This window comes from Haliotis rufescens, unplaced genomic scaffold, assembly GCF_023055435.1.
Source record: "Haliotis rufescens isolate VD_foot unplaced genomic scaffold, xgHalRufe1.0.p SCAF_48, whole genome shotgun sequence".
NCBI lineage: Eukaryota > Metazoa > Mollusca > Gastropoda > Lepetellida > Haliotidae > Haliotis > Haliotis rufescens.
In genome coordinates this window covers 2,486,492-2,502,500 of record NW_025964201.1, presented here as the reverse complement: position 1 = coordinate 2,502,500, position 16,009 = coordinate 2,486,492, and the positions used below count along the sequence as shown (strand labels likewise).

At 42.8% G+C, this 16,009-nt stretch overlaps 1 protein-coding gene across 3 annotated transcripts; it reads left to right on the top strand.

Moving 5' to 3' along the window:
* Positions 1-333: 333 nt before the first annotated feature.
* On the top strand, positions 334-10,974 carry LOC124112370. 3 transcript variants are annotated; one of them, XM_046472448.2, is made up of 7 exons: positions 334-1,233; positions 1,823-2,098; positions 3,652-3,999; positions 4,375-4,464; positions 6,477-6,536; positions 7,796-7,892; positions 8,109-10,974. In XM_046472448.2, the coding sequence occupies exons 1-7, from the start codon at positions 1,128-1,130 to the stop codon at positions 8,224-8,226; spliced, it is 1,095 nt and encodes a 364-aa protein (XP_046328404.2). In that variant the 5' UTR covers positions 334-1,127; the 3' UTR covers positions 8,227-10,974. The 3 variants fall into 3 exon arrangements, with proteins under 3 accessions (XP_046328404.2, XP_048239395.1, XP_046328405.2); XM_048383438.1 differs by having other exon boundaries at positions 4,375-4,479; XM_046472449.2 differs by lacking the exon at positions 6,477-6,536 and having other exon boundaries at positions 4,375-4,479.
* Positions 10,975-16,009: the final 5,035 nt, after the last annotated feature.

The following is a 16,009-nucleotide window of genomic DNA, read 5'->3' as shown; positions in this document are numbered from 1 at the left end:
CGGCGTCCTGCATCCACCCCGGCGTCCTGCATCCACCCCGGCGTCCTGCAACTCCAACCTGTAAACACAGACATTGGCATGTACTTTCAAAAATCAAAAATAATTTGGTTGTGGTTCTGTTTACATACTGGCAATTTTAATACATGCATGCGTTCATTAGTTGTGAAGATGTCACTGGGTGACATGAGTGACATAACAGTGACAGCAAAGTTTATCATTATCATCCAAATATGCCAGGTGATGATTGGAAAATGAACGGATGACTGGGTGATGTAATCACTTGTACAAACTGGTTTATATGACGCCATCAGTCATCTGAGTCTGCTGATGAATGCTGCTGATGAATGCCGCGGCAACCAAACAGGACCACACTCACTCCTGGTGATACCTGCAACAACCAGGCAGATCCGGATCGTGTTGACAAAGCAATGTTAACATTGTTAGAAGATCTAAGTCACCTCGCTGTTCCTCTGGTAGAGTGTAGATGGTAGATGGTACAGGTTACAGATAAGTTGGTGTATGTCGTGGGTAGTCGAGGAGGGTAGATGGTAGTGATAGAGGGTAGAGGTAAAAGGTAGAGGTACTGTAGATATGGTAGATTGTAGATGGTAGAGTGTAGAGTATCCAGGGATACGTACATAATAAGCAGACCTCCCCTGAGGTGTCAGATGCAGTCCCTAGCACCAGGTGCTTGTCGGGGCTAAGATGGCGACGGGTGGTTACAATGTGTGACCTGGTGGATTGTGTAACATCGTACCCGGGGCGTGATATAGTTTCACTATTGTTGACTTTAGAGTTACACAACACAACGTCTGCAATACTCCAACAACCGTCTATAAATGTAGAAACTAATATTGTATGTTGGCGCTATAAAGCCGACGTGGAAACTCCTATGTATTCCTTGATGACGGTGTCAACACATTGTGTTAAAACACTGACGATAAAAGCCTTTTAAACATTTACATCAAGCATGTTTGAACATGTGTATTGGTCGAGCAAGACTGACTTCAAACATCTCTGTAATTGAGTTGTTTTCTGACTGGTAACCCATGACAACGTGGATTTATGTACAGATTCAGACGTCTCCTCACCATCATTGACAACACTGTGAGTGTCGGTGCATACAGATGACAGGCGTGTCAGATATGTGCAGCGCACTTCCCTGCCCTTGTGTTAGGATGATGGCCACACTGGTACATGTGATGGTCGTGGTCATGATGGCGCTGCCTATGGGTAAGTACAGTTGTCTTTCTCTGTGTGGGTGAACATGGTTAAAGCCTGGTCATCGCACATCCTCTCTGCTTTGTGTTATATCGCTGTGTCTCCCTACAGCGTCGCTGTTGAATGTTTGCTGTTATTTTGTATATTTCTAAATTACCAAGTCTTTTTCTAGTTCTATATGATCGCGTAATTTCTTGCAATATAATTTTCTTCGACCTGAATATTCTAATTGCATATCGTGTATTGTATCGCTGTCTCTAATTCACTACAATACATTATACGTGTTTCCATATATGTCACATATCTTGAGAATGGTTAACACATTTGTGTTTTTAAATTTGTGTGATGGAATATTCGATAATATGCGCATAATCTCAAGTGGATGCAGCTCATTGAAGATGGAGTCATTAGGGTTGATGAACCATGGTTAGACGTCAGGACATCCCTGAAACCGGGGGGGGGGGGGGGGGGGGGGGGGGGGGGGGTAGCCTAGTTGTTAAAGCGTTCGCTTTACTGGAATATTGCTAAAAGCGCTGCAAAACCATACTCACTCACTCACTTACTCACTCACATCCCTGTAACCAGGACTCTTCTATCCAAGGTCAAGGTCGTGAGGCGACATCCTGCCTGACTACCTCCGAGACGAAAGTTAACCTACAGTGTGAGGCGTCAGAGAAGATCCACGTCATCAGAAAGTTCTACAAGAACCCAAGCACCTGCCCAGGAGATCCAACCCCTTGTGAATATACGGAAGATTTCCCAACCATCACTTGTAATGGGGTCAGTCAATGCCAGGAGGAGGTGACCATTTTCGGGATAAACCAAACATGTGGAACCAGGTCTGCCCAGGCCACTGTTCAGTACGAATGCATTACAGGTAGAAATGTCAAACCAGTGCGTCTCACGTGAATATCTAGCATTATTACTTGCCCGTGAAGAGATCACCCGTTTAATAAACATACAGCTTTATTACACATTGTGTAATACCAAAACGCGTGCTTATGTACTCTCGGAACACGTTTCACGAACAAATATTGAAAGCTCTCAACATCCCTTGGCGTATTCAACGACATTGTGTGTGGAGATGATAGATCACTGGGAGGAGCTTATGCACACTCGATGACCCCAGCAACCTTGTTGCTAGGCTGACGTCACATGGCATTGTTTCGCCGATGGATCTTGCAACAAAATTCAACAAATTACGTCATCGGGTATTGTGACGTCATTGTAAACTTTGAGCTGCAAGGCCCCGTTCCACAAGGCGATCGTACTCTAGCGCAACGAGAGTCTTTAGTCTAAGTTAAATTATGTGAGTTGTGATAGCCTTAGCACTACGATAATTTTGTGGGACGAACGCCTGAATTCTAAAGGTCGACCATTGTATGATATTAAATTCATACGTTTCAACCTTTGACGTGTTTGAAGTATTATTCTGTTACACTCAATGGATTATGCCATGGATCGTGTAGGTGTCAGCCTATTTACACTCAACAGTATAATTCTAAAAACATTATAAATGACAAGTAATAAATAAAATACTAAACTCGCTCTCGTGTAAAACCAATTTTATGAAACTCGTGAATAGTTGTGGTATCTGACTCGCTTTCGCTCGTCAGATACCAGAACTATTCACTCGTTTCATAAAATTGGTAGTACACGGGAGCTCGTTTAGTATTCTATATTTGCATGTACATCAGCGTAATATCGATACCCGTTGATAAAGACATATGTGACCTTGTGGTTGCTTGGATACAAGTGTACTGTGACGTCATACAGAAAGACGTTTGACGTCAACGTACTTCCGTAAAAATCGCCATGTATGGGGACTGTAAAAAAATATCGTTCTTTTCTCTTGCTTGTTCGTAATATAATAAAAACATTATTTCAAAGCATTTAAGCAAACATGTCTACTTTCAATTAATGTAACATATCCGAATTATTACATAAAGAGTAATAAGTCTGAAATTCGCAGACAATGAGCCCAAATGTTTGATGCCTTGTTACTCTGTAATAAAAATGAATTGAAGCTAATCACATGTATTTTTGTGGTCCTACGATACTGTGGTATTAAAATATATAAAGGAGTCAAAATGTGATGTTTTTTCACCCATGAGGTCCCTCATCTCATGGCTGGTCACATACTTGTATATCCCCCCTGTCTCAACATAGGAGTCCGTTGTCTGCACTGTGTCTTCTGGCTACAATGTCTCTGACCGTTTGCTATGAACCACTAGTTGGCTGTTCTCTGAACATCTGATATATTGGTACTGCTATCCAGAACCGCATAAAACTCCTCCCGTTTGTGTGTTCAAACTCGACCCTTGGCTAACCTTAATAGTTAAATAACATGGATGCTGTACGTTTATCGCACACTCTCTGTAATCCTTGAAAAGTAACATTTTCCTCAGTCCCCGGATTCTGGTATTTTAGGTAACCCCGTCAACATCTGTGACGTCACAACCCTGTCACGTGACAACACGCTATATCTTGCCTCCCCAACGTACCCACGTGGTTCTGGGAATATGAAAACCAACGGAACATGCGTGTGTGACGTCACAGGCACGATGATGAAGGTCTCCATCCTGGAGGTTTACTTCCGAGGCACCGGCAGCAAAATAACAGGCAGGCTGGTTGTGATCGGAGACACGGCGGCATGGACGTCAGACGACCGCGTCCCTGTCGTGTACAACACCTTGGTCATCAACGACACCGACAACCTCAAGGTTGCCTTTAACGACTTTGAACAGCTAAGCCAGGACATGTGGATTAAGGTTTCAGGTGACTGTCATCTTCCCCACCAACATCCCCTTCATCCTCATCTTCATCACTGACCTCCTCCGTGGTCCAGAGTGTACGCAAGAAACACAAGTGAAAATACAGCTGGGAAAGGGACGGTGTACTTAAAATTTTAAAAATGCTGTATGAATGCAAATAGTTCATTCAGGAAAGCAGTTACTTGTGTAAGGCATACATTCATTGTTGTTTTTGTTTCATCGCATGGTTCAGTTATATGTTTTGTTCATACATTCACATTATTAGTATCATGGTAAACAACTGGAGAGTGCTCGCCCTCGACCTAATCTGGAACATTATTTTGAATACAAACAGTTTGAAATTTTGCAAATATATTGCGTATTTCTGTATTCCGTTTAGGATCTTCAAATATGACAGCAATCTGTTACCATGGAGATGACAACATAACGGTGCCGACCTTCACCGCGCCATCATCCCCTGCCCCGACCGGTCAGTACACGACAGGTGTGTTAATGTCTCTTTGGTGTTAAACTGCATAACTGTATACCTAAAGTGTACAGCTGTACACAGAAACTGTACAACTGTACATAGAAACTGTACAACTGTATACAGAAACTGTACAACTTTATACAGAAACTGTACAACTGTACTCAGAAACTGAACAATTGTACGAGGAAAATGTAAAACTGTACACAGAAACTGAACAGTTGTATACATAAACTGTATAACTGTGTACAGAAACTGTACAACTGTGTACAGAAACTGTACAACAATCTACACAGAAACTGTACAACTGTATACAGAAACTGTACAACTGTACAACTGTACACAGAAACTGTACAACTGTACACAGAAACTGCACAATTGTACAGTTACTGTACAACTGTATACAGAAACTGTACAACTGTATAACTGTACACAGAAACTGAACAACTGTATACAGAAACTGCACAAGTGTACAGTTACTGTACAACTGTATAACTGTACACAGAAACTGTACAACTGTACACAGAAACTGTACAACTGTACACAGAAACTGTACAACAATCTACACAGAAACTGCACAATTGTACAGTTACTGTACAACTGTATACATAACTGTATAACTGTACAGTTACTGTACAACTGTATACATGAACTGTATAACTGTGTACAGAAATTGTACAACTGTACACACAAACTGTATACATAACTATAACTGTATACATAAAATGTACAACTGTATACAGAAACTGTACCACTGTATACAGAAATTGTACAACTGTACACGAGAGAAATACAACTGATTACCGAATAATATGTGTCGACACATTGTCTTACATCAGAGATAACGACTTACTTTTCTTTTTTTTTATTTGTGTATTTATTTTATTTTATTATTTTATCATTTTATTTTTATTTTTATTTTTATTTTTATTTTTATTTTTATTTTTATTTGTATATATATATTGGGTTTTTTTTGGGGGGGGGATTCAATATTCACCCTGGTTATGAATTCTTGATTTGTCCGCACACTATCAATGCTTTGTCAGCACTCTATCCATGCTTTGTCAGCACACTATGCATGCTTTGTCAGTACATTATCCATGCTTTGTCAGCACACTATCCATGCTTTGTCAACACACTATCCATGCTTTGTCAGAACACTATCCATGCTTTGTCAGCCCACTATCCATGCTTTGTCAGCACACTATCCATGCTTTGTCAACACACTATCCATGCTTTGTCAGCACACTATCCATGCTTTGTCAGCAAATTATCCATGCTTTGTCAGAACACTATCCATGCTTTGTCAACACACTATCCATACTTTGTCAGCACACTATCCATGCTTTGTCAACACTCTATCCATTCTTTGTCAGCACACTATCCATGCTTTGTCAGCACATTATCCATGCTTTGTCAACACACTATCCATGCTTTGTCAACACTCTATCCATTCTTTGTCAGCACACTATCCATGCTTTGTCAGCACACTATCCATGCTTTGTCAACACACTATCCATGCTTTGTCAACACTCTATCCATGCTTTGTCAACACTCTATCCATTCTTTGTCAGCACACTATCCATGCTTTGTCAGCACACTATCCATGCTTTGTCAACACTCTATCCATGCTCTGTCAACACACTATCCATGCTTTGTCAACACACTATCCATGCTTTGTCAGCACACTATCCATGCTTTGTCAGCACACAATCCATGCTTTGTCAACACACTATCCATGCTTTGTCAGCACACTATCCATGCTTTGTCAACACACTATCCATGCTTTGTCAACACACTATCCATGCTTGTGGGATCACCACTGTGGTTAACGTGTGCGACCTGCAGCAGTGGTTGATGATACGTCATAATAGAACTGAATAGTGTCGAAACGACGTGACACCAAACTCACCAATTTGGACTCCAAATACTGTAAGATAAGTACAGCAGGGACACTGCTGAAACTGTAGCCTTACTATCATCATAAATAACTATCAATCAACATATTTCAACAGCTGTCAACACGACGCCATCACATAACAATACAGACCCTGATAAGACGCAACTGAGGCAAGGTAAGATTCCTTCTTAGCTACCAAATATAGTTGACATCCAAAACGATGACGTTCAGTACTCTGTCTCATACTATGCCAAGGTTACAGTCAATGTTACTGTCACATACTATGCCAAGATTACAGTCAATGTTACTGTCACATCCTATGCCAAGGTTACAGTCAATGTTACTGTCACATACTATGTCAAGGTTACAGTCAATGTTATTGTCACAACCTATGCCAAGGTTACAGTCAATGTTACTGTCTCATACTATGCCAAGGTTACAGTCAATGTTACTGTCTCATACTATGCCAAGGTTACAGTCAATGTTACTGTCACATACTATGCCAAGATTACAGTCAATGTTACTGTCTCATACTATGCCAAGGTTACAGTCAATGTTACTGTCTCATACTATGCCAAGATTACAGTCAATGTTACTGTCACATCCTATGCCAAGGTTACAGTCAATGTTACTGTCACATACTATGCCAAGGTTACAGTCAATGTTACTGTCTCATACTATGCCAAGATTACAGTCAATGTTACTGTCTCATACTATGCCAAGGTTACAGTCAATGTTACTGTCTCATACTATGCCAAGATTACAGTCAATGTTACTGTCACATCCTATGCCAAGGTTACAGTCAATGTTACTGTCTCATACTATGCCAAGATTACAGTCAATGTTACTGTCACATACTATGCCAAGATTACAGTCAATGTTACTGTCACATACTATGCCAAGGTTACAGTCAATGTTACTGTCACATACTATGCCAAGGTTACAGTCAATGTTACTGTCACATCCTATGCCAAGGTTACAGTCAATGTTACTGTCACATACTATGCCAAGGTTACAGTCAATGTTACTGTCTCATACTATACCAAGGTTACAGTCAATGTTACTGTCACATACTATGAGGGTACAGTCAATGTTATTATCACATACTTCGAGTATACAGTCAATGTTATTGTCAACAACACAGGATTACAAATGATATTGCTATAATTGTGTATGACGTACCTTATATATTCTTATGGCAAAGCATTTGATAGAATATTTTCGGGAAAACGTTATCTGCTCAGTAAAGTGCTTAATGAAATCGACCAGTGGACATGCTTGATGTTGTGATAATTATAGTTTGTGGGACCCCAGGATATCAAAGAATCTGTCTATTATATTATAATATTATATAATATTAAACAGATTAAAGTGATTATTCAACCTTATATATTTGTTTCTACTTGATGTTAATATCTATAACTTTAAAACCAGATTTCCAAAGGTCGATTGTTGTCATCACAGTCTCTGCCGCAATCGGTGCAGTCCTGGTCGTCACAGTCATCATCGTTGTCGCAGTCATGGTGTTCCGGTGAGCGTCTTTCGGGGACAATACATCTTGTACATCTGCAGGAGGCAGTTCCATGTGTCTCGGATCAGGGCTGCTGGTTCGCCACAGCATGTGACGGGAGACGCGTAATGGGGAATGCTACTTTTACATGTTTGATTTACTTCAAAATATATTAATTGAATATGGTGAGAATGGCTTTAATTACTCCTTTGACACCACGTGATACTTGTCTTCCAGAAAGGAGCCGATCAGTCCAGGGAAGCAGTACGTCATTGAGGAGACAAACTCCAACGAGGAAATGAAGGAAGTGGAAGATTGTGACATGCCAACCTTCGTCATGAATACCCTCATGTAGCATAGCAACCGTTGTCATGAATACCCTCATGTAGCATAGCAACCGTTGTCATGAATACCCTCATGTAGCATAGCAACCTTTGTTGTGGATATCCTGATGTAGCATAGCAACCGTTGTCATGGATACACGCATGTAGCATAGCAACCTTCGTCATGGATACCCTCATGTAGCAAAGCAACCTTCATCATGGATACCCTCATGTAGCATAGCAACCGCTGTCATGGATACCCTCATGTAGCATAGCAACCGTTGTCATGGATACCCTCATGTAGCAAAGCAACCTTTGTTATGGATATCCTGATGTAGCATGGCAACCGTTGTCATGGACACCCTCGTGTCACAAAATGCCCTCGTGTAGAATAGCAACCGTGATAATAAATATACACATGTTATCTCAGCCATGCTACCAAGCCTTTGTCATGGCTACCCCTGTTACCAAGCCTGTGTCATGGCTACCCCTGTTACCAAGCCTGTGTCATGGCTACCCCTGTTACCAAGCCTGTGTCATGGCTACCCCTGTTACCAAGCCTGTGTCATGGCTACCACTGTCACCAAGCCTGTGTCATGGCTACCCCTGTTACCAAGCCTGTGTCATGGCTACCACTGTTACCAAGCCTGTGTCATGGCTACCCCTGTTACCAAGCCTGTGTCATGGCTACCACTGTTACCAAGCCTGTGTCATGGCTACCCCTCTTACCAAGCCTGTGTCATGGCTACCCCTGTTACCAAGCCTGTGTCATGGCTACCCCTGTTACCAAGCCTGTGTCATGGCTACCCCTGTTACCAAGCCTATGTCATGGCTACCCCTGTTACCAAGCCTGTGTCATGGTTACCACTGTTACCAAGCCTGTGTCATGGCTACCCCTGTTACCAAGCCTGTGTCATGGCTACCACTGTTACCAAGCCTGTGTCATGGCTACCACTGTTACCAAGCCTGTGTCATGGCTACCCCTGTTACCAAGCCTGTGTCATGGCTACCACTGTTACCAAGCCTGTGTCATGGCTACCCCTGTTACCAAGCCTGTGCCATGGCTTCCACTGTTACCAAGCCTGTGTCATGGCTTCCACTGTTACCAAGCCTGTGTCATGGCTACCACTGTTACCAAGTCTGTGTCATGGCTACCACTGTTACCAAGCCTGTGTCATGGCTACCCCTGTTACCAAGCCTGTGTCATGGCTACCCCTGTTACCAAGCCTGTGTCATGGCTACCCCTGTTACCAAGCCTGTGTCATGGCTACCCCTGTTACCAAGCCTGTGTCTTGGCTACCCCTGTTACTGAGTCATGGATGAGGTGAAGTCAAATGGCAGTCTGTGTTTAGCTACAAGCATGGGACATGCAACGTATTTCACTGTCATTCCCTGCCTGTCGTTTCCTATCACATTTTATACAAAACGAATTGTGGAAATACAAGTTCTGGCTCATGCCAATCTTCCGAAGATGTCAGTATGATCTGTTCTCACCGTTCTTTCCTTGTTATGATTGACTGTTATAGACAATGTGTATTTTATATAATGTCTGTGTTGCTGAACATATGTTACTGTTTACTCTCATTCTGTCGTATTTCTGTATTCACGTTTTGGTCTTTCCGGTCTACATTAACAGTCAATGCAGCTTCTCCTGAATAGGTTTCAGATCAGATTACACATCGTATAACAGCATTGTATTTTCGGAACAAGGATTCATTACCCTTGTGCATGTTTATATACTTAAGATTTGTTTTATTGTTTTGATGAAATATACCTGGAAAGTATAATTTTATATTTCCTACAGAACTCGTATATTCTTCCCCCGATGTGTATATTTCTGATATTTATTAAATAACTGTATATATTCATATGCTGTACATGGGATTATGTGATATTCTGACTTGATGTCGCTGATTTCCAATGATCCATTCATTAATTTTTTCACCGCTAGATGTACATATGCTATTGTATTTCTTCGTGGAATTAACGAACACGGTGCTATATATCCGGGAGCGTTGCACAGTATTTAATCAGCGGTGAGGAAGGGGACGTCAATAGTAACATGGGCACTTGTGACAAAAGGTTTTGATATTTGATACACAAACCACCAATCATATAATAATATATTCAAATGCTTCGACATTATGACGTTATGATGTTGAAACCGTGTGGTAATACATTTGTTTTTTGGTTTTGCTGTTTAAAGTCACAGTCAGCAATATTCCAAACTAAACGAATAAGTAATATTATAAGCAACGTCCCACGCCGCTGTCCTGATCATCTGACCCCGTCTCTTACAAAAGACATGCGTGAGACTGGTTATTCCCTGGTGTTGTCTCGTACTAATATTGATTTGTAGAGGCAACATCTCCTAATCAACGGTGTAAAACATACAGTAAAACAGAAAATATAACATAAAGTAAAACATACAATTTAACATATAATAAATCATACAAAAAAGGCCACATCGGAATTGGGAAGACAAGCATCATATGGCCATTTGATTTGTCGTAGTCTTAAATACCCACATAGTCCGGATACAGCTGTGTTATAGTCCGGATACAGCTGTGTTATAGTCCGGATACAGCTGTGTTATAGTCCGGATACAGCTGTGTTAAAGTCCGGATACAGCTGTGTTATAGTCCGGATACAGCTGTGTTATAGTCCGGATACAGCTGTGTTACATCATATGCATCAAGAAACGTGAGACTGTGGTTTTACTGAATTCTCCGTGTTCGTCCATTGTTGTCTAAATGAGCAGTGAATAAATGGAAACCTGACTTCGCTTGTGTGGCGTTTCAAAACAGGTTGTTTGTTCCTTTGATGAAATCGATTTCTGTGGCCGATGTGACTGTTGGATTCTTCAAGGATGTCACCTTGACCCAGGTGCTGCTTGGCCAGTAGAGCGAGGAGGGGGAACTCAGGCAAGGATGTCACCTTGACCCAGGTGCTGCTTGGCCAGTAGAGCGAGGAGGGGGAACTCAGGCAAGGATGTCACCTTGACCCAGGTGCTGCTTGGCCAGTAGAGCGAGGAGGGGGAACTCAGGCAAGGCTGTCACCTTGACCCAGGTGCTGCTTGGCCAGTAGAGCGAGGAGGGGGAACTCAGGCAAGGATGTCACCTTGACGCAGGTGCTGCTTGGCCAGTAGAGCGAGGAGGGGGAACTCAGGCAAGGATGTCACCTTGACCCAGGTGCTGCTTGGCCAGTAGAGCGAGGAGGGGGAACTCAGGCAAGGATGTCACCTTGACCCAGGTGCTGCTTGGCCAGTAGAGCGAGGAGGGGGAACTCAGGCAAGGATGTCACCTTGACCCAGGTGCTGCTTGGCCAGTAGAGCGAGGAGGGGGAATTCAGATAAGGATGTAGTCTGGCGTTACTGATACCATGCCTATGAACAGCTCGCTGCACATCCTTCTTTTCCTGGTTTGGTGTTATTTACTGTGGTGAAGACATCATTACCCCTGTGATAACATCTTCGTCTTTTTAATAGCTTCAGAAACAATTTACGAGTAGCAAATGTTGGGTATCTCCCCCACCCCCTTAAATACTAATTAATACCGTCACTCTCATACCTGTACCACGCTCACACAACCCCCGGCTACATTGTTACAGTAATAGTTTAACCACTTAGGTCTGTATGCAGGTTTACAGAATCAATAACGCGCCACATGGACACCTCACATCTCTCATTACACCTGCTTGGGACGTGTACAGAAGCGGGAACGCGCTATCTCTCATTGCACCTGCTTGGGACGTGTATAGAAGCGGGAACGCGCTATCTCTCATTGCACCTGCTTGGGTCGTGTACAGAAGCGGGAACGCGCTATCTCTCATTACACCTGCTTGGGACGTGTACAGAAGCGGGAACGCGCTATCTCTCATTACACCTGCTTGGGACGTGTACAGAAGCGGGAACGCGCTATCTCTCATTGCACCTGCTTGGGTCGTGTACAGAAGCGGGAACGCGCTATCTCTCATTGCACCTGCTTGGGACGTGTACAGAAGCGGGAACGCGCTATCTCTCATTACACCTGCTTGGGACGTGTACAGAAGCGGGAACGCGCTATCTCTCATTACACCTGCTTGGGACGTGTACAGAAGCGGGAACGCGCTATCTCTCATTACACCTGCTTGGGACGTGTACAGAAGCGGGAACGCGCTATCTCTCATTGCACCTGCTTGGGTCGTGTACAGAAGCGGGAACGCGCTATCTCTCATTACACCTGCTTGGGACGTGTACAGAAGCGGGAACTCGCTATCTCTCATTACACCTGCTTGGGACGTGTACAGAAGCGGGAACGCGCTATCTCTCATTGCACCTGCTTGGGTCGTGTACAGAAGCGGGAACGCGCTATCTCTCATTACACCTGCTTGGGACGTGTACAGAAGCGGGAATCACCACCTCTCATTGCACCTGCTTGGGACGTGTACAGAAGCGGGAACTCACCATCTCTCATTGCACCTGCTTGGGACGTGTACAGATGCGGGAACCTACCATCTCTCATTGCACCTGCTTGGGACGTGTACATCAACACGTCACCTCTCATTGCACCTGCTTGGGACGTGTACAGAAGCGGGAACTCACCACCTCTTATTGCACCTGCTTGGGACGTGTACAGATGCGGGAATCACCACCTCTCATCGCACCTGCTTGGGTTGTGTACAGATGCGGGAACTTACCATCTCTCATTGCACCTGCTTGGGACGTGTACAGAAGCGGGAACTCACCATCTCTCATTGCACCTGCTTGGGATGTGTACAGAAGCGGGAACTCAACACCTCTCATCGCACCTGCTTGGGACGTGTACAGATGCGGGAACTTACCATCTCTCATTGCACCTGCTTGGGACGTGTACAGAAGCGGGAACTCACCATCTCTCATTGCACCTGCTTGGGATGTGTACAGAAGCGGGAACTCACCACCTCTCATCGCACCTGCTTGGGTTGTGTACAGATGCGGGAACTTACCATCTCTCATTGCACCTGCTTGGGACGTGTACAGAAGCGGGAATCACCACCTCTCATTGCACCTGCTTGGGACATGTACAGATGCGGGAACTCACCACCTCTTATTGCACCTGCTTGGGACGTGTACAGATGCGGGAATCACCACCTCTCATTGCACCTGCTTGGGACGTGTACAGAAGCGGGAACTCACCATCTCTCATTGCACCTGCTTGGGACGTGTACAGAAGCGGGAACTCACCACCTCTCGATACATAGCACCCGGATGTCAAAACACATCATAACAATACAACCACGATGTATTCATCAGATAGACACGCTATGTTCATGTGTATGGCAACATACAGTACAAAACATGTATACAAAATAACCGACAAGGAAAGTGACATTTGTGTATGGCTTTCAATGTTATTCAGTTTTTATTCTTCATTGGATTATTTAGCTCATTAAATTGTCATACAACTGTCAAAGGAAAAACGTATCAGTAGCTGTGGAGAATTATCATCATGGTAACCTATGACGACAACCTGGCGGAAGGCGATCCACACACAACACATCAGGCGAGAAGCGCGTGACCAGACTGTCCAACTTGCCCGCCTCTGTGTGAGCTGTGGCTGCCACACACGTGGCGGTGTCCGGCACAAGATGACCAAGTACGTATACATCCTGCATGTCCTCAAGACCAGACTCGCAGCTGGGTGGTAGTCATTGTGTAACATGCTGTCTTATTGAATATCAGGCTACACACGCGGTTGTGGAAAAAATAGACACAACTTTTTGATATGGTAATATAGCAGTGAGGTATGTCACCTGACCACTGCTCAGACCACTGACTTGTTGAAACTCTCCACACTGGGTTTTGTGTTACTGGCTTTAGTATTAAACTATTATTTACTTTGTGAAAGGAGGTTCACACATTCAAAATTCAAATATCTGTCAAGCATTTACTTGAGTTATTACAAAGGTAAAAATAAACAGAAATAAATTAATATAAACAGCCACAGTCGTGACGAAGTGTATGGGAGCTATACAAGAGAGTTCAAGTGCAAATGTTATGTATGATCACATGTGCGAACTAGCACCATGTAGGCGGGAAGCACCGCTGAAACAAACTTCCATGACGTAACGTGCTAGGTGGGTGTAAGAACTATCATACATTCGAATGTTTGCCCTGATAGTCAGTATTACATCCTGCGGATGACGTGATACCTTTAAAGGAAAGTGTTTATAATCTTCAAAGAATGTTAAATGTACTAGATAAATTTTGTGACACGTGGAAAATGTCAGTTAATATGTCTAAAATAAAGGTTGTTGTGTTAAGAAAAGGGGGTGGACTTTCACTTTTCGAAAAAACGGCTTATTAAAGATGATAGGATTAAAGTTTTTTCATGATACTACTATTAAGGATAGCGCTTTAACAATTGTTTCCATGAAGTGTATCTATGACGAACGAGGCTGGACAAATTGGGTTGAAAAGCTAAGAAATTGTATGTATAAACTAAGATTTGTCGATAAATTTTGTTTGTTTGTTGTTTAACGACATATTATAAAGCAATCTTCCAGATATATGACGTTTTTTTGTAAGTAATCAAGTCTGGACCAGGCAATCCAGTGATTGACATCATGAGCATCGATCCACGCAATTGGGATACGATGGCATGCATCAACTACATGTAAGTCAGCGAGCCTGTGAACTACGTTCCTCCTCAAAATTCATTATCATGCAAAATTAAAAACTTTTATTAACTGTGAAACCTATTTAAAATTCATACCGCCAGTTAAACTAAAAACTGTTCTTTCTAGATTTCGAAAAAGCTGTTCCGATCTAGAAATCGAACGTGGGCGGCATGCAAATATTCCACGAAATCTACGTAAATGTACGTTATGCAGCTGTGTTGAAACGGAAGTCCACTTTAAATTTATCTGCTCCGTGTTTGATAACTTTAGACAAACTTGTATTAAAAAACAAGTTCTATCTCCATCCCAACTATCACAAATTCAACCTCCTGTTATCATCGCAAGATCCTAACACAGAAGTTAATTCGGCTAAATATATTTATAATGCTAATGTTGAAAGAAACGTATTATCCAATGTTGAACAGCCTGTCTGAATTATCATATTCTGTACACAAAGCCCTGTGGCCGATACGTATTGAATAAAATCACATTGAATTGAAACATTCGAAGCAAACATTGGGAAATATGTAATCAGGCTACGTGTTGTCTTCATTTAACTTTGAATAACTATGACAGAGCAATTCCAAACACATTGCTGATGTGTGCAGAGGCGACACCAAGCATGGAATTTAAAAATGATGGCAAACAAATATAAGGTGTCAGTCAAACATCAATGATTCTGTCATAGGTAGGGGAAGTGTTCATTGTGTTTCTGGGTCTGGTCGATTAATAACAACGTGAATACAGACATAACTAATATTTGACAGGGAAGTTACATTGTGCAAGTACATGAATGGTTGCTCTGATAGGCCTGTCGTATGCTTTGTTACGTCAACACTACAGTTCATCAGCAACGCCGATCTTGACAATGGTCACCACGCAATGAAATGTACCCGGCAAGGAAAACCCGATTAGATACACACACACAAAGTAATACCGTGTGTTGCACATTTTCCTCCCAGCTTCTGTACACTTGTGCTCAGAGGTGAGGTGAAATGGGGTTTAACGTCGCGCCCAAGACTATTGCTCTTATATAGCGACGTGCATGCACGTGTATGTGTGTGTGTGGCTGCTTGTACTAGTCCGGACTGATGCCGATTTATAGTGCTAGCACACTGAGATACCATGCCGCAGTTTAACATGAATACCCCACTCAGACACAGTATACTGACTCAG

Bases quoted from the DNA above. Each gene is read 5' to 3' on its own strand.
- LOC124112370 (XM_048383438.1), top strand. From the start codon at position 1,128: ATGACAGGCGTGTCAGATATGTGCAGCGCACTTCCCTGCCCTTGTGTT. The intron at 4,000-4,374 runs GTGACTGTCATC...TATTCCGTTTAG, and splicing joins CATGTGGATTAAGGTTTCAG to GATCTTCAAATATGACAGCA. The intron at 6,537-7,795 runs GTAAGATTCCTT...CTTTAAAACCAG, and splicing joins TAAGACGCAACTGAGGCAAG to ATTTCCAAAGGTCGATTGTT.